The sequence below is a fragment of the Oenanthe melanoleuca genome, chromosome 11, assembly GCF_029582105.1.
Source record: "Oenanthe melanoleuca isolate GR-GAL-2019-014 chromosome 11, OMel1.0, whole genome shotgun sequence".
Classification (NCBI taxonomy): Eukaryota; Metazoa; Chordata; class Aves; order Passeriformes; family Muscicapidae; genus Oenanthe; species Oenanthe melanoleuca.
The window spans coordinates 7,021,137-7,039,448 of NC_079345.1; the positions used below are offsets into that span (position 1 = coordinate 7,021,137).

At 47.2% G+C, this 18,312-nt stretch overlaps 1 protein-coding gene across 4 annotated transcripts in view; it reads right to left on the reverse strand.

Moving 5' to 3' along the window:
• Positions 1-8,383: 8,383 nt before the first annotated feature.
• Positions 8,384-18,312, reverse strand: part of PLEKHG4 (pleckstrin homology and RhoGEF domain containing G4) — an 85,572-nt gene continuing 75,643 nt past the window's right edge. The window contains exons 15-23 of one of the 4 annotated variants that reach the window (XM_056500670.1): positions 16,804-17,053; positions 16,160-16,249; positions 15,639-15,863; positions 14,564-14,734; positions 13,942-14,119; positions 13,198-13,314; positions 12,843-13,109; positions 12,053-12,249; positions 8,384-10,244 (exon numbers count right to left, since the gene is read on the reverse strand). In XM_056500670.1, the coding sequence (XP_056356645.1) occupies positions 10,239-10,244; positions 12,053-12,249; positions 12,843-13,109; positions 13,198-13,314; positions 13,942-14,119; positions 14,564-14,734; positions 15,639-15,863; positions 16,160-16,249; positions 16,804-17,053 (1,501 nt within the window). In that variant the 3' untranslated portion in view covers positions 8,384-10,238. Of the gene's footprint in view, positions 10,245-11,428; positions 11,508-12,052; positions 12,250-12,842; positions 13,110-13,197; positions 13,315-13,902; positions 14,120-14,563; positions 14,735-15,638; positions 15,864-16,159; positions 16,250-16,803; positions 17,054-18,312 lie in introns of those variants that run through there. The other 3 variants (XM_056500668.1, XM_056500669.1, XM_056500667.1) reach the window with 3 other exon arrangements.

Consider the following 18,312-nt stretch of genomic DNA (forward strand, 5'->3'; position numbering starts at 1 on the left):
CCTGAAAAAAATCATATCCTCTGAGGTGATGGGAGCAGCTTTCTAGGAAGAGCAAGATATTGCTCTGGGTCTTCAACAAAAAGGGGAATCTTACTAAATACCAGTGTAATGATCTCCTGAGAGTTGTTGGCTCTGTGTGTGCATGTGTGCTCAGCACTTGACCAAAACCTGAAGAAAATTCCCCAGGACCAGCAGCTCCAGCTCTTTCCCCAGTGAAGCTTGAAGTGGTGCCACAGGCTGCTGGGACCATGGAGACCTTGAGGCGTTTGTTGCACATTTTCCCTGTGTGAAGAAAAGTGACACTGCCCAAACCAAAGGGCCTGCAGCCACTTCCTCATGCTAATGACCTTCCTCTGGCCAAGCATCTGCTCTGAGCTTGGCTCCACACCAGCCCAAGACAGACACTTTGCAGCCAGCCTGTAATTCCCTGGCAGCAGAGGAGCCAGCAGAGGAAGGTGTCCCAGCCAGTGTTTGTGCTGTGTGCATTGATCCAAGCTCCAGACATGAAGATATTTTCTCCTTCCCACTTGTCTCTTCCCCTTGGCCATGTTCCCACAGTGCAGAGACATGCCAGACCCTGTTCCCTATGGTGCCCTGCCACCAGAATCTGCCACCTCATCTGCGTTTTAGACAAATCCAGACACTCTTACAAGGTGATGTCCCACCTTGCCACTGAGATGCACAGCCCAGAAGGATCAGCTGGTTGCAATTAATTCAGCTGTAAAATGTGTTTTCTGCCCTTAAGGTCCCTGCCCTAGAGAGTTTCTAAAATCATCTGGGGTCATGGCTAATGTGCTTCATGCTTTGACACAAGTTGTGTGCTGGGGATGAGGGAACTGGCTCCTCTGAGAGGTCATTTTTCTCTAGGATGAGCAATTTGATCAGAAATACTGATGAGGATGGATCTCTCTGGTTGTCAAGGATATAGATTTGTTCCTAGAAGAGGGAGACAGTGGATACCAATATGCCCAGGGAGGTTTTATCCTTTCTGTCCCAGTGCAGGATCACCAAGCAGAGCTCATATGCTGTCCTAACATCTGCTCCCCAGGGAACACCCCTCCTTGGAGGGCACTGTGCTGGTACAGATCAGGTCCTTGGTCTTGGGCCAGGCAAAACACCTTCCCTGTGGAGCTGTACCTGCCCTGCTTCCTCAGTACTTTTCCATTTCACTGCTAGCCTGATGGACAGTGTTTTCCAAAATACACAGACAAGGTTGTAAATCGTGTTCAGACAAGACCTAGAGTGCAGCTTCTATCACATAAACCCAGGACTTGAATTCAAACTCTTCCTGTCAGTGCCCTGAGATTGGTTTGACCACGTGTGTTCCAGACAGTGCTTCACTGCCAGCCACGTGCTCCAGCACTGTGCTGGAATATTGATTCAGTACCCTTCTAGATGGAATTCAATTAACTAAATTACCATCTTCCCAGCATGGCATGGTGCCAGACAAAATGTTATTATCCAGGACTCATCCCTGCATTTTGTTAATGTAATAACTGCAGCAGGGTTGTAAGAATACAGAGGGAGATGGAAGCAGGAAGATGCAGAGAAAGAAAACAAAAGGCAAGGTTTGGATTCACCCGATTTAAATACAGCACGAGATACCATGCAAGGTAAAACTGAACATGGTCCATATTTCATGTCTGTATTATTCCCTGTACAGAGCACAATTGTATAATTGCTCTGAGCTCCAGAACTACCCAGAGCTGTGTGCACAGCTCCACAGATGTGTGGTGCACATCTTCCTAGTGGGGAAGATGGTGCATTTCTAATGGCTGGTGTATTTCTCACCTGGAAGAGGTGTTTGGGAACAGTGGCTGCTCTCTTTAGCCAGCTGCTGCAGCAGAATGGTTAGTGCATAGTAAAGACCCAGGCAAGATTGTTGCAGAAAAAAGATTAAATGATAAGCAGGCATTTGGGAGAGGGAGCCTGCTGCAAGGACATTTTTCCTGATACACTGATTTCATCATGGAATGTTTAGGACTAGAAGGGATTTTAAAGATTCATGGGCAGGGACACCTCCCACTGTCCCAGGCTGCTCCAAGCCCTGTCCAACCTGGCCTGAACACTTCCAGGGATGGAGCTGCCCCAGCTTCTCTGGGCAACCTCTGCCAGGGTCTCACCACCCTCACAGGAAAGAATTTCTTCCTAATATCCAATCTAATCCTGCCCTGTGTCAGTGTGAAGCTGTTCCCCCTTGTCCTGTCTCTCCATGCCTTTGTCCAAAGCCTCCCTCCAGCTCTCTTGGAGCCCCTTTAGGGACCAGGAGGTGCTCTGAGGTCTCCTCCTCTCTTCTCCAAGCTGATTTCCATTTATTCAAAATCACATTTTAAAACATTTGTACTTGGAGCTTTAAGCTGTAGCCCAGAGCTCCGTATTTCAAAACCTGCAACTACAGCCAAGATTAATGTCAAGATTTATGCAGAGCTTGCTGACAATTGTTAATAACTGATAGAAACTGTTCCAAGAGATCAATAGCATGTGCTAAGACAGCTGGAAGCACATCAGTGGAGTTCTGTGATTGCAAAAGGCAAGTAAGTCTCCTCTCTCTCGTTTTGACCTAAGATATTTTTCTAAAAAAAAAGGTTTCATTAGACACAGAATATTCCTGATGTGCCGCTCACTGAACTGGCATTTTCATTACTTGGCTTAGAAGTCTGTGACCAGTTCCAGCCTCCTTTAGGGTATAATGTGTGCTAATGGTCACCAAAATAGCTCTCTGTGGTGTCCCAAATCCGCCCATTTGCCAGCAGTGGGGGCATTACTGGAAGCAGACACGGCTGGGGGACTCAGGAGGTGTCACATCCTGCCACGGCAGCTGAGCTGGCCCTGCCTGTGACCAGCCCTCACCTCTGCCTGCCCTGCAGAACAGCCCTGGCTCCTGCAGCTCAGTCAATTGTTTCACTTCCAGCCTTGGAAATAACACCTGGCAACTCAGACATTTTTCCTGAACTACTCCTCAGAAGGAAACGGGGAGAAGGGTGGGTGAGCTTACAGTGCTGAGTTCTGAGGCTACACAGCAGAAAACACCCAGAGCTGCCTGGGAGAGGCTGCTACCTACATTCTGTTGGTAGAAAAGCTTGTTCTGGTCCTTCAGCAGCCCATGCATCCATCTTATGATGCTCTGGCTTCCTCAGAGTAACTCCATTCTTACTGGACCATGACCCCAAGCTCCTGGAAAATGCCAATAGGGCACAGCTGGCCCTGGCATCACGTGTGTGGCTGCTCTGTTTAAGTTCTCATGAGCCTTATAAACCACATCAGCCCCCATGTACTTGGTGCCCAGGAGGCTCTGAAGGATCCCTTAGTTTTTCTTTACCCTGTGTGGGTGTTTGACTCCTGGAGAGGCAGTGGCTGGAAGCAGCAGCCTGATCCATCTCTTGTAGGATGGAAGCTGCTACATGGTTCCCCCTAAAGCCTTTCATCCAGCTACTGAATCAGATAATCCCTTAGGGATGAGACAAGACATAAGAAAACAAACCCCAAATCCCCAGAATCACAAAGGGTCATAAATGTTACAAGAAATGAATCACTTTTGTACAGTTTTCCCTATGTCTGGTAAGCCCCTCAGAGCCTTTCCAGTGGTGCTGCTGAGCCCTCAGAAGAAATGAATATTTGTGAGTGTAACATGGTGTGAGTTTAAACAAACCCTTATGTCACTGCTTTGAAGTATTTATCTCAAACATGCTTCTAAAGAAAAAAAAAAAAAATACATTTTCCAAGCATTCCTGCATAGGTGTGTGAAAAAAATAATCTAAACAAGCAATAAAATCTGAAACACACCAAGATAATCTGGAGTTTTGGCAGGAAGCTCAGGTGATGTCAGGAAACAATTCTAAACAGAAAAGTTTCTATGGATTTTTTTTTTTTAACCTAATTGGAAACAGATTTTTGCTTTGAATTTTAACACTTCCCTGCATCATCTGCAGTGTTGTCCCTGCCTCCTGCACATCAGGAACAGGAGGGAGCAGAGGAGGGAAAAGCTCAGCATCCTCCTGTTCACATTACTGCTGCAGGTTAACCTGTCATGGGACAGTCATGCAACATCATTTTCTGGGATTATTACCCAGTAGATTTCAAGGTAAACTCCAAAATCCAGCGAGGCTCCTGTCAATTGAGGTCCATCCTTCCACCCTCATACATCCAGCCAGGATTTCTTGCTGCACTGAGACAGAGCTTTGGGAAGAACAAGGAGCCCAGGGCAGGTTCTATTTTTTTCCAGGGAATCTGGAGAGGGAGCAGCTCCTCTGTGAGCCAGGACACAGCAGGACACACACCGAGATGAGAGGAATCACAAAAACTCCACAGAGATCTGGGACTGTTTTGGGAATCACAGAAACTCCACAGGCCCCGGGATCTGCCCGGTACCAAAGCTTGGAACTGTCTGTGGGGTCACCCTGCACAGGCTGGAGAGCAGCCTTTCATTCCTGCAGTGCTTTTTTATCAATGGCATAATAAAAATATCCTTGTTTTAGTTTTTTTTTTTTTTTTTCTGAAAACATTTCCCCCTTATCCTAAAACACCATCTGGTTGCCCTTCTTCCATCACCCCTATCAGATCTGTTATCTAAAACAGCTCTTCTATTTAATGCTTTTTGTAGTCAAGTTGACCAGCAGAGAATGTCAGAGACACCAGAGACTCCAAAATCATAAACCTGACACAAAAACCAGCCTGTGAAACACTGTCTGGAAAGCTCATTAATAAAGAAATTAAATAAATTATCTTTATGTTAGCTGAGATTTTCAGTAGTAACATGCAGAGATGATAATGGGCAAGCCTAAGAGCCATGTAAGCCCATCCCTGAGGTGTGACACAGCCCCAGAATTGCAGTTGTTATTGTATAAATTTATTTAGATATTAATATTTTAAGAATAAATTATTAACAAATATAAAATATAGATATTAACATGTGGAGTTAGCCTGTGTTCATGTGGATGCTTTTTTTTCAATGCTTACCTTATCTCCAGAGGAAGCTTAAAAGCATTATTTTGAAAAATAGTTTAAATATTTAAATGATAAAATATGAATGTACATTGATAAAATATTAATATAATTAATTAAATATTGATGAGCACTCCTATATCTTTATCTAAAGCCCTCTTTAGGTTTTTTAAGCTAAAAATTCCACATGATCAAATTAGTTAGTTAGTTTATTAGCTGTCACATTCCAGGTTTTCTTGGCTCTTTTTTATTCTTTGGATCTTTCTTCTCACCTGTTTTCTGCTCTAAGAGAAATGACACAAAGAGCATCTAATTAAAGAGCTCTGCCATGTCAGCATTATGTTAATTGGCTTTTAGGTAAATTGCAGCCCTGTCCTTTCTTCCAGACCTGGTGGGATGGAAAAGGAAAAGGAAAAGGAAAAGGAAAAGGAAAAGGAAAAGGAAAAGGAAAAGGAAAAGGAAAAGGAAAAGGAAAAGGAAAAGGAAAAGGAAAAGGAAAAGGAAAAGGAAGGGCCATGGCTGGGAGCAGGGGTGAGACCCTTTTGTGCAGGGGAGCTGCTGGCTGGGCACTGATCCCATCAAACAGCAGCCTGAGCTGCCTGAATTCCCTCAGGAACATCTGGGAGTATTTTCCTTGGAGCACTTTCCTTGGAGCAATGGTGCCATGAGGGTGTTTTGGTGATGCTGTCTTTCGTCCACTTACATTGGATTGAGCCTCAGAAATACCAACATTTTACTATCCAGTTGTTTTTCTTAAAATTTTTTTATCTTTCTTGCTTGGGCAGTATCAGCAATAAGAAGTTGATGAGATTATCTATGAAAATTTAGTCTTGTTCCCCACATCATCTTTGATTATCAGTGCAGTCTGGAGCTGTCTCTGCAACCTACTGATTTTAATTCTTGCATCCATTTACAGAGGGTTTTCCCCCACCCCATCATTTTCCAGACATGATTTTGACTCCCTTTTCTGTGGCCATTTGTATGAGAAATAGCCCAAAAACATTCCAGACGTCAGGGTGTTCTTAGAATTTACAGGTTTGTTCCTGTCCCTCAGTGTTTTCTGTGTGAAGGAAGCAGAGAGCATTGTGGGATCTGCAGAAGAGTTAATTCATTTTAATGTCAGTCACTGGTATTTCTCAACTCCCAAAAGTAAACTCACTTTGTTTCCTGAATCTCTGCTGTGGAAAGAAGCTCCTGCACAGGGTAAGTCTGATAATCATCAATTATTCATTAGCCAACACATTTTTATGTTTAAACATCTTCATTTTACACACAGACCTCAAAGTCACCTTTTTTGAGCTCTGTTGAATTTATTCTGTGAGCATTAATTTTGCAGCTGAAGCCCTTCTTGCAGGCAAAGTGGGATTTTCTATGTTCTTTTTTAATTCTTAGATAATATTTTTGCACAAGGACATCACAGAGTTTGTGTTAAACTTATCAATGCTCCTGGTAGGTATCCAAATAATTGTCACATTCAACTCATCTGCCCTGGTTTTGACCACAGAAACTGTTCCAAATTTCATGCTTGACCTTTCCATAAGAGCTCATTTAATGTTTTTGTTTTTAATTAACCGCAGTTAAAGCAAGGAGCTGTTGTGTTTGAGGACAATTTTATGTTGCCCCATCTTATTGAATACAAATGTTTTAATCTGGAAAAAGTGGTATTGCCCTTTCTACTGCTCCATATATGAGAAGTTCAGTTGGCCTGAAAATAAATTCTAATTCTAATTGGACACCACTGAATTTACTGTCATGTGCGACAGGAAAGTGACAGTTCTTCCTCTTCCCCTACTCTGTATCTGCATAAATGAAAATATAAAATGGGTATCTCTAACAAAGGTTCATTTTGCTATACAGCTACAAGTATTTTTAATTTCAATTACAGTGTAATTTTGTCTTGTGTCAGTGAAGGGTGAGTCTGTACATCCTGGCTGGATAAAATGTCTATTTTTCAAACACTAGTATCTGCATTTCCTCCAAGTTTTATCTAAACTCAGTTTCTTTTGATTTCCAATTTTTTTTAAATGGAATTGTCTCAAAAATGTTACGCTTGATATTTCTAACATCAAATGTTAACGTTTTGCATTTAACATTATTATTTTTTTTCTTTCTAGGCAGTGTTTAAAGATATTCCTTCTCCAAAGCCTGGGAGAGGAGGATCAGCAAAACTCAGTAGTGCATTACTGCATTAACAAATGGTGCACGATCACATTTACCATGGACCTGTTGAGGTGTGGCCAGGGACACATCCCACTGAACTAGAACTCTTGCATTCCCCATCCCTGGAATTGTTCAAGGCCAGGCTGGACTGGGCTTGGAACAACCTCATCTATTGTAAGGTGTCCCTGTCCATGGCAGGGGCTTGGAACAAGGTGATTTTTAAAGCCCTTTTCAACCCAAAACAGTCTGTGAACACAGATTTGTGCAATGTCTGCACATCTTTAACAAAAAGGAAAATTGCACCTCTCTTCAGATTTTTGTGGTGTTTTTTTTTTTAGGGCAGGATCAGCAGTCAGATTAGTCCAGCTGAAAAATACTCCATCTGCCCCCTCTGCTGGTGTCCCTGCTCTAAGGTTGAAAAATGTTTCCAAAACTGCAGCGATCAGGAGAACCCAGGGAGCTTGGAGAACACTCTCCCTTCACAAGCACAGTCTATAAAATTTACCAATCATAAGAAATTGAGATGGCTTAAAACACCAGTGTCCTGTGAATATTCCACATCCCACCAGATTAGAATTCTGCATTCCCCATTCCTGCAAGTGTCCAAGGCCAGGCTGGACAGGGCTTGGAGTGACCTGGGCTAGTGGAAGGTGTCACTGCCCACTGCAGTGAGGTTGAATGAGATGGTCGTTAAGGTTTCTTCCAATCCATTCCAGGATTTTGTAATTCTAACACCTGAATGGGAATTGTGGGCAGTACAAACTGGGTAGGGCCAAGCACAATGTCCATTACTAGCAGAGATAATGGTGTTTTTCCTGGGAAGGGAGGATTTCCTAACATTCCACTGAACCCATCTACCCTCTTCAGGGGATTCTCTATGGAAAATGCCATGAATTTTCCATGTGTGTCATGAGTGTCACAGAATGGAGTGGGATTCCTTCTTTTCAGTATCAGACTTTATCTATTCCAGTTAGTTAAAGAGGGAGAAAAAAAGGAGAGACAATGTCACTTAACTTGTAGAAAGTCAATAGCTGGAAAAAGTACTGAAAATTCCAATTCTGACAAAGATTTTAGGGAAACACCTCTGGTTTAGGAGCTCATTTATTTTGGTTGCAACCTCTCAAAAATGTATTGTCTGATATTCCTGACATGCAGCTCAGATGCTGCAGAACTCAAGGTTGGCAATGGAAAGATTTCTACTTATGCCAATAAAACCAAACATTTTTTTCTCTTTCTGCAGCCCAGGTTCCCATGCTGAAATCATGACACAATGCAAGTAAGATTCATATAAAGAAAATAACCTTTATTAGACAAATCAATCAAACCCTGAAAAAACGAGTGTCAGGTAAACAATACTAAAGTTTTTTCCAGCAATTTAGAAACCTTTGAAACTGAGAAATTCCAGAAGTTTCATGTTCCTTTTGTTGCATTAGTAAGTTCTCTCCCTCTTGTGACTTGAGCTACTGCTGTCTTGACAGCCCCAAACCCTTGCATTAACCCAGCAATTATCTCAAAATAGTAACTTGTAAAATATTCCCTGTATAACTGCTTCCCACACAACTTTGTACAAAGATGTCAGACTGTATTTTCTTTGCTGTCTGAAAAAAGAACAAGGTTTAAAAACATCCAGCTTATTAAAAATAAACAAGTGTTTTATATACAGTACAGGAATTTCCAAACTTGAAGGAACACTGCCTCCAGGGTGGCTGTGGGGTGTAGCACCCCAGTCTGCCAAGGGGAGAAAACTGCAGTTAAATAAATTACTACTCCATCTTCTTCCTCAGGCCAAATGTGGCACTTCTCTCACACCTGCAGGAGCCTGATTTACAGCCCTGCATAAACCACAATTAAACAGGAACTTGGCAGCCAAGTAACTACTGTTTCAAAAATGCTAATTTTCAAAAACAGAGGGAGGGTGTCACAGCCACAGCGTGACCTTGGATATTACTCATGAAAAAGCCACCTTAGAACACAGGGCTCATTTATCCTCCAGTTACACTGTGAAACTTCAAACAACATGCACTTAAGGTTCAGCTTTATAATCAACCCATTACACTCAAAACCTGTTGGTCTCGAATGCCAGCACCATCCAAAGCTCCTCAAACAAGCCATGACAGTGGGACTGAAGTACCAGAAGAGGGGCTGAGTCAGAGGTGAAGCAAGGAGCCAGTCCCTGTCACTCCAAAACCAGGGGCACAGCCAGGACAAAGCCAATGGAGCCTGAACTAAGCCACAGGAACCTAAGCCAGCAGGGTGAGAAAGAGACTTGCACTGGGACAGCAGCTACAGGGGGCAAGAGGCTAAAATCAGAGCCAGGAATGCTGGTGCCTCCTGAGCTCCACCAGAGAGCTCCCTCTTCCTCACTCCTGCTGACACCTCTGCTGGCTGCTCCAAAGTCCCTCACTTGTCTGGCATCAGGGGAGTCTCTGCCTGGGCATCTCCCCCTTCTCTGGGGAATGCACTGAGGATTTACAGGTGGAGCTGGCAGTCACTTAGAGCAGAGGTGGCACAGGCAGAGTGGCAGAGGCTGACAGATGGCTATGAGAGAGATTAGCTCAGCACCAAGGCACTGGAAGAACCATCTGAAGAAACAATTCATAACAATGAAATTGCTTTTATTAGAATGAAAGTGTTAAGCCAAGGAAATAAATTATTGCTATAATAGACATATTTAGAACATAAGGAAGGACATTAAATCTTGAGCTTCAGGTCAATATAACCCTGAAACAGAAAGTTATACTACTTTTTTTAAATACCTCAATTTCTCTTCATGCCCTTCCAAAAACTTTATAAAATGTGCAGCTTACACAACAAATAATAACAGAATCACTTGTAATAAAAATCTGTACAACTCATATCTTTAAAAATAATACTTTTTTTTTTTTTTTCCAAACTGCTATGTTACTTATTACTTATAAATATAGGGCTAACGAGTTTTAAACGCCCAAGGTCCCATCCAACACCAAAGCTATTACATTTAGTTGACAGAAGCCTTCCTGGGACTTCGCCTCAGGCAGAGGCCAGGTTTTGGGCTGTTTGAAAGAGCCTGATAATGGACAAAACATATCTTCATGGATGAAGACTGTCTCCTTCTGCTGGTCAGAGGCCTGGGGTCTTCAGTGAGTTTGAAATGGCAATCAAACCTGGAACACAGCACCGTGCAATGGGTTAGACCAGCTGCACTCCCGGGATGTGGCAGGATCCCACAGGTCCCTCTGTCCTGGCCAGCAGTGACTTCACAAAACACTTGAAATCCACTGTTTGTCAGAGGTAAATTTTGGTGGGGAAAAAATGTTTTTAGTGGAAGAGCCTTGCAGGAGAAGCACAGCTCTTCCCCCAAGTGGAGATCTGCCTGTGTGTCTCAGGACTCACCCAAAGGCCTATGTGCTGCTGCCCCTACTGCTCCTATGGCCACTTCAGAAGTCTCATCTATGACCCTCCAGAAGCAGCTCAGGATCTTAAATCTGAACCCTGACTGGTTCTGAACTCCTCCACCTGCATGGTGTCACACCCCACACTGCCAAATCTACAAGCCATTCACCACCCTGTGCCTTGACCATTCAAGCCCTAATCCTGCCTCTCTCATGCTTGTACCCTCTGCTCCCTCTGAAAAGGGAGGCTTAGCCCTAAGGGCAGAGAGGAAAAGGCTGAGCCAGGAGCAGGGTGGTTTGAGTGGGTCCTGACATTACATATTGAGGGCTGCCAGCCACGAGCAGGAGCCCTGCTTGGCTGCAAATCCTGTCAGGGCTCACCCTTCTTGGCTCAACAGTGACTTCCTCGCAGACAAGGCATACTCCCAAAATCACTGAGTACAGGAGCAACATCCAGCAGCTCCCTTAGGACATCCTGACCATAACCTAGCAGGTTCCCCTGCCTGGTGAAGTACCGATTCCTTTGGAGGTTCAAAGGAAACTATGGGATAATCCACCTTGGGGAGAACACTGTGATTTTCCAAGGCAGTTCAGAGGGACTAAGAGTAGGATTTTGGCAAACAGCCACAAGAAATAGATTAGTGGTTAGACAGGTGGGCAGCATTCAGAGGAAAGCAGCTCATCTGAACACTTAGGAGGTGGTTAAGCCTCTACAACCTGAATGTGATTTTGGCTGTTTTGCTTCTGCAAGGCAGAAAGCATCAGACCAGCTATTCAGAGTGTGGCTCCATGGGAGCTGCTCTTTTGTAACCAGATGAATCAGAGCCTCAGACACCAGTCAGGAATGTATGGGGAAAACTCACAGAGGAGCTGAGGGTGAGGTTCCCCTGACTCAGAGCTACTGACAAACCTGACCAGCACTCAGAACTGCTGGAAAATCCCCTGCAGGGGCTACTTACAACAACTCCACTTCCTGAGGCGGGGCCGAGGGGCTCACACTATTCTTGAGGGGCTTATGGTGACCTGGCCTGCTTTCTGCAGAAGAGAGAAGCCAGTGTTAGTACAGGGTTAGAGGACAACAGCATCAGGACAGGATCTAGTGGGAAGTGAAGCAGCTGAGAACTCGCAGGAACACACCAACATCTCAGAGCAACAGGCTCCCAATGCTCCATCTAATAATTCCCCAAAAATGGCCCAAACCTCCCAGGAAAGGAGCTTGGCAGCAGCTGCAGCAGACCTCCAGCCATTCCAGGAGGTTATATATGCACCCCAGCCCATGGCAGCACTATAGCTCCTGTTTGTGCAGCATCTCCTCCTTGTGCAGCCTCCAGCACTGCAGGTCCTTTCCAGCTCATCTCCTCAGGGATCTTGGCCACCACAGGGGTGGCTCCTGCACCAGAGGGGCTCTTGCGCTCCTCAGAGGGGGAGAGTCTGTGCAAGGCAGAATGTCATTTCCCCACAGTCACCCCGAGCCCAAAAGCAGCATCTTCAGCCCCCCTATGAGAGGCAGTGGCTTGAACTGGGGAGGCAGTTGCAGAAGCAGGCAAAGTGAAGAGAGTGTTTTGGCTGCTTGCACTTACTGCAGAAATGTACTGGCTGTTTGTGAACCTGGGCCTGCCCTCCATGGCAGAGATGTGCTGTGGGCCTACAGGCATGTAGGGAGGCGAGCCCATGTCTTCACAGAAGCTTTCCTGTGGGACGCTGGAGACACAGCCACTGTCGGAGCCACTGGAGCCAGTGGCTGACATGCAGTGCGAGGACTCTGAACTCTCTGTTGCTGGGGAAAGAGAGGAAGGTCACTCTGTCAACCATGACTTTGGGCTGCATATAACCCATGCCACACACATTTGATAACATACCTGTCTGCAAAGGCACTGGCCACACAAGCTCACAGATCAGCCACCTTCCTGTCTGGGCCTCTTTAAGGCCACAGACAACAAATCAATGCAAAGAAGTACAGTTATAATGATACTCCTGATTGGTATGGGCTGGCCAATGAAATTCACACAGGGGAAGGCAAAGGGTCATCACAAGGCCAGACTGGTGAGGGCAAGGGACAGAGCACTTCACAACACAGGGGCAGGGACACAAATCCCCAAGACAAATCCCCACAAATCACTAGTACACAGCACCAAGCCTGCCATGGGTATGGCTGCAGCTCAGCCTTATAACCCCTGTATTTGAGCTAACTCCTCTCATGGAACCTGAGACAGAGCTGGCATGGAAGGGCAGGGCCCTCATGCCCTGTTCTGGACAGGAAACAGGGACTGCCACAACCCCAGTAAGCCTGGTCTGACCACAGAGCACAAAACAAGTTGCAGAGATGAGCCCACACACCCCAGGTACTGCAGAGCAGAGGGCTGTACATACTCATTGAGGGCTGGCTGCTCGTCTCGTGCTCCAGCTCATCTTCCTCGATGCAAGTGCTGATGTCAAAGGGGCGTCTGGGGGCCAGGACTCCTGGCAGCAGAGCCTGGTCCAGGTACATGTGGAGGTTGAGGGGGCCCAGCAGGGAGGAGGAGGAGGAAGGGGTGTAGGCAGTGGGGGTGCTGTTGGTGGAGAGCTGAGTCTGTGTCCTCTTGAAGGGATTGGAATGGTCAAACAGAGACACTGCAATTGAGGCTCTGGTCCTGGCACCTGCCAGAAAACATAAAAAAAAACCCCCCTGAGAACCAGTCCTGCCTTATTCACATGGATCAAGGGGGAAGGCACAGCTGGCACCTACCTCTGCCTTTCATGATGTAATCAATAGCACGGTCATTAATAGCTGCCTCACTGGGTTTGATATCCAGGAACGGCTTGTTACCCACACCCATGGAAACCATCTCCTGCATACGGATTTCTGGAGAGGAAGAGACCCACAGCCACATTATGAGGCCCAATCCGCCCTGCAGACATTATTCAGCCACAGGTTAGAGCACTCCTGGGCTGGGCTGTTTCTGAACTGCTGAGATTAGATCTCTTCTCCCCTTGCTCCCCTCCCCAGCGCTGTGGAGTCTCCAGGAACAAGCAGTCATGCCCTACTTCGGCCAAGCAGCTCAGTGCCATGCCACCTACTAGAGTCCTGCCAAGCGGGAAGCCTGTGGGGAGGGACTTGGTCAGCATGATTCAGTAGTGAGCTCCAGTAGTGGCCTAGATCACAGGGAGACCAGCAAGTCTCTCAGGGGAACAGCCTGTGCTCACAGGACAGGAACCCTGAGCATGGATCTTTTCTTTCTGTCATGGAGAACAGGTGACTGTCTACAGTTATACAGAGCTTGGACCAGTCGAGTTCCCTGGGGATGAGGAGCAGGGAAGGGACATGCCCAGCCAAGCCCAGCACATGCTCCTGAGGCTGCATGCTGGCACACAGCTGCTTGCTGCACAGAGCTGCCTGGTAACAGGATCCAAACCTACTCAGGACAGCATGAGCTGAACAGGGCTCCCGCACCTTTTGCGGCACAGAAGGAATTCCAGGAAGGAATCACACCTTTATTGCGGGCTGCCTGCTGCCACAGGATCTTGGCAATGTCACCGGTCCAGGCCTGCTTAGTCTCAGCTGAGCTGGCCTGGAGGATGTAAGTGTCACTGGACTTCCGCCTTCGGAACCAGATCTCAAAGCGCAGGCCGCTGTCTCCGGAGTTCTCTGTCAGACCAATGTCTGCAGTCTGTAAGGAAAAGAAAAGCATAAACCAGACTGCACCAGGAGCAAAAGGAGTAAACTGCTTCAGCCTCGTGCTAGAGCTATCCCCAGCTTGGTAGACCTAACAAGAAGGAGCCTGAGAGTGTGGAAAGCAGCAGGTAGTCCTGGACACAGCTGAGCACAGACAGCTCAGGCAATTCCCAGTGCTTCATCCAGAATTAGCACCACTTCTGTGCCATGTACACTCTGCCTTTCCCCCATAATCCATGACACTCAGAAAATGCTGGCCCCACATCTCACAGTAGAGAGGGCCTAGGCATCAATGAGTGAAGTATTCCCTTCTGGCTTCACTGCATGGTTTGGAGGAGGCTTTGAAGATGCTCCTGCTTCTCATTTCAGAAGCATGTGCCATGGGGAAACCAGCCATGGATACCTCTCACACAAGAGGGAGCTGCAGGGCTGTCCTTACCTTGAAGGAGCGCTTGTAGATATACACATCAAAGCCACCCTCGATCCTCTTGGGCTTGCTGAAGAGGATGAGGTCCTCAAAGAGGAAGACGTGTCGCTGGCACTTCCTGCGGCCCAGCCAGATGGTGAACTCGTCCTGCCGCACCAGCTGCCCCTGCTCCTTCAGATTTACCTGGACACAGAGGACATCCTCATAAAGCTCCACCAGCATGACCCAGGCAGCCCTAGACCTGGACTTGGAGAACACACTCCCATAACATAAGGCTGTAGCCCAGGTGGTGAAGAAGTGGCAGCTGACATCTTAAGGGGGCTGTTGAAAAAGTCCAGCTGCATGGCATTGCTGGGGACCACATCAGGCTGAAACAACTGGCTCTAAGCTCAGGGGAGAGCTGGACGTTTCTCCCAGGCACAAGCCACAAATGACCCTCTTCTGTCACCCTGTGCAGATCTGTGACAAACCTCTGGGGTGCCAACTGCAGGCAGCAGCCAGTTTTCTCTTGGAGAGGAAATGAGTTCCATCCACTGCCAGGAGCCCAACTTGGTCAGAAGGCCAGCTCCTCAGTTCTTCCTGACCCAGACTGATCCTACTCCACCCTGAGCCCTGGGGTTTCTCCTTTCTCAGTGCTGCACTTTGCATGCTTCTCCAAGTCCCACCTAGAAGATTCTGCCCTACTCCTAGCATCAGTATCAGTTTGAATTCTTTCTTGCAATCTACCTGACCCTCTTTTCACCAGCTCAAGAGATGAACGGTCCAAAGCAGCCTGGAAGATGCCATCTGCAAGGGCTGCCAGGCTGCCTCCCATCACTGGTAAGCACCAGGGAGCAGTTTATGATAAGCAGCTCACCCAGCTAAGGTAGCAGAACCCAGGCTGTCTGTTCTAGGAAATCAAGGAGACCTCCAGGCCCCACTGTTTCCTTGCCCCATGCCTCAGCAGTTCTGCTATGCCGTACTGGCAGACAGTACTCTGACCACCGGGGGAACCTGAGGGGAGGCTCACAATCCAAAGACCCTAAGTCAGAGAAGGGGAATAAGTGTGGCTCTGTTCCCCCGGGCAGGAGAAGGCACTGGAACATACATCACAGTCACGGATGGCATCCATGGCCAGCAGGTCATTTCCATGCCGGAGCTGAAACTTCACCATCTCCTCAGCAGCACGGAGATGGCTCAGCTCCTGCTCTTGTGCCTCGCTGCACTCTTTGATCAGGTCCTTCAGGAGCAGGGCATATTTGCTCATCCGCTGGATGGGTTTCAGCAGATAGGAGGCCAGGTCCATCTTATCCCCCAGCTGCACCTGCTTGAACTGAGAAATGCAGCAGAGTGAAGGCAGCAGCTTCACTAAGGAGCACCCTGTGGCACTAGGCAAGCACTGACTCTTGGGGAAATGAAAGGCCACAGGACCAATGCTGCTGTGTGCTGGGTTCCTTTCCCAAGCTCTCACTGCACCTCTGCCCTGTCCCTTCTATACAGCTGTGCAGAGAGTTGTGTCGGGGAAGCAGAGGGAGCACTGAGACTGCCTTAGGCACGTAAGTTAGCTTTGCTTAAACAGATCTGTGACCAAACACACTGAGCAATCCTGATATAGGCAGTGGAACTTACCTTAAAGAAGGTATTCCCATGGCTGGCCAGCAGCGAGTCTGACTTCGGCTTGTTCTTGCTATACAGTGCATACATTCCAAACTGGTCTTTCTGCAGAAGAGATCCGTCCTCATGTGAGATCCATGCACCCAGAACATTGTGACAGCCACAACCCTGGTAGGTTACTCTAGCACTCCTGCTTCTCTCAGGCTGCACCAGAGCCTGCTCTGATATCAGGAATAACTTTGTTTCAAGGTCATTAAGAGACAGGGAATGCTCTCATCTTCCTACTCCTAGAGCAGCTGGGACTTTTTGACTCATTGTTCTGCTCTCCTAGCCCCTTCCATACCCCAAGAGTTACCAGGTACCATTCACAGCAGGTAGCAGCAAAATGCAAGGAGCAGCTGACCTTAAGACCTGTGTCCTTGTGCTTCTGCACAGCAGCCCTTATCACCCAGAGTTGGTCAGTACCTCTCTGCTCACTCTGGTCATTCTCACTGACATCACAGACAGAACACAGATAAGGGATGTCCCTGAAGAAACAGATGGGCTTCAAGGAGCAGATATTTTATTTCCCTGGCAGTGTCTCTTGGTAGCAAAGCACAACAGAAACAAGCTCGTGTCTGCAAGCGCCCAACCCTGAGGACAAGGGACTGATGCCTTACGTGTCGCAGGAAGCAGTGGCTGACCCTCAGTGGGTGGTTGCAGCAGCTCTCAAGCTCTCGAAGGAAGTATTGGCTGTGGAAGTCATAGAGCTTCTCCAGGTTCCCAAAGATGACGCTGCGCTTCCCCCGCAGGTCCTGGGGCAGGTCGAGGCGCTCCATCTCAGGGAAGTAGCTGTCGATGATGTAGCGAAGTGACCGCACGTACTCCCGCTCCGTGGTCACCATCTCATCGATGATGTGCCGCAGTTTGCTGCAACGGGAAACACTCAGCCTTGAAGGGACCCAGGCTGCAGCAGGGCTTCAGCAGCCAGAGGGCCTGCAAAGCACTGGACTAGCCCTACAGAAGCTCTCTCTGACACCCAACACAGAAATGAGATGATCCTTAGCACAGTCCAAGCTCAGATACACAACTGTCCATGACAGCTCTGACAGGACTCAAGTGAACAGCATAAAGCTGGGTCAGGGGAGGTTGAGGCTGAGGCTATTAGGAAAAAGTCCTTCACCCAGAGAGAGGATGGTTAGGCACTGAAACAGGCACCCCATGGCACCAAGCCTGTCAGAGCTCAAGAAGCATTTGGACAAGGCTCTCAAGCACAGACTGTGATTTTTGGGATAGTCCAATGCAGTCAGAAGTTGGATCAATTATTGTTTTGGGTCTCTTTTTCAGCTTGGGATATTCTGCGGTTCTAAGGATTCAGGAAGGGAGAGCCCAAGGCTCGCTGTGATCCTGACTCAAACTCAGCAGGACATGCAGCCCTGGGTCCAGCCAGCCCCTGCTCTGGACACAATGGGCTGCTCTCCTGGAACAACAGCCACAGCAGAAGTCACAGTAACTTCTGTGAGGAGTCAGCCTGCTGACTGAAGACTGTGGGAAGCAATGCTAACCCTGGGAGAACAATAGCTCTAGACCTAGGTGTTGTTGGGCTTATCCTAGTAAAAGTGAGAGAGTGAAACTGGAGTGTCCTAACACTTGATCAATGAACAGCAGTTCCTAGCACAGGTTGCTCTCGCACATCTCATTGGATGCCTCCTAGGTACTCAAGGTTTCCACTGTGAGGCAGTGTAGCACCAAATATTACTACTCCAATGTGTCCCTGCCTTTCAGTTTTCTCTCAAGTCAACTCCTCTGGCTGTTCAGAGAACAGAGCAGTAGGACTATCTCAGCACCCACGAACATGAGAGGCTTGCTGCATTGCTCCCTTGAGAAGCAAAGCTGGTGCACATTCCCTGCCATGAGCTTTTCTTGGTATCCCAGGGATATCATCAGAGCCCTCTTTTTGGAAGATTTCACTGTCTCCAGCCATTTCACTCAAGAGTAGTAACCATGGTCCCCCAGCATCCAGCACTCTTTTCACATCTCTGCCATTGATTTTTAAATTTTATTTTAATCTTCTCTAGTGAGAACAACTGAAAGACCTGCCTGGAGACCCCTCGTCAAGAATAGGTCATATCCCTGGGCTCTCCAAAGCATAGGCACATACTGTAGTAGGACAACAAAGTTAAGTTTAG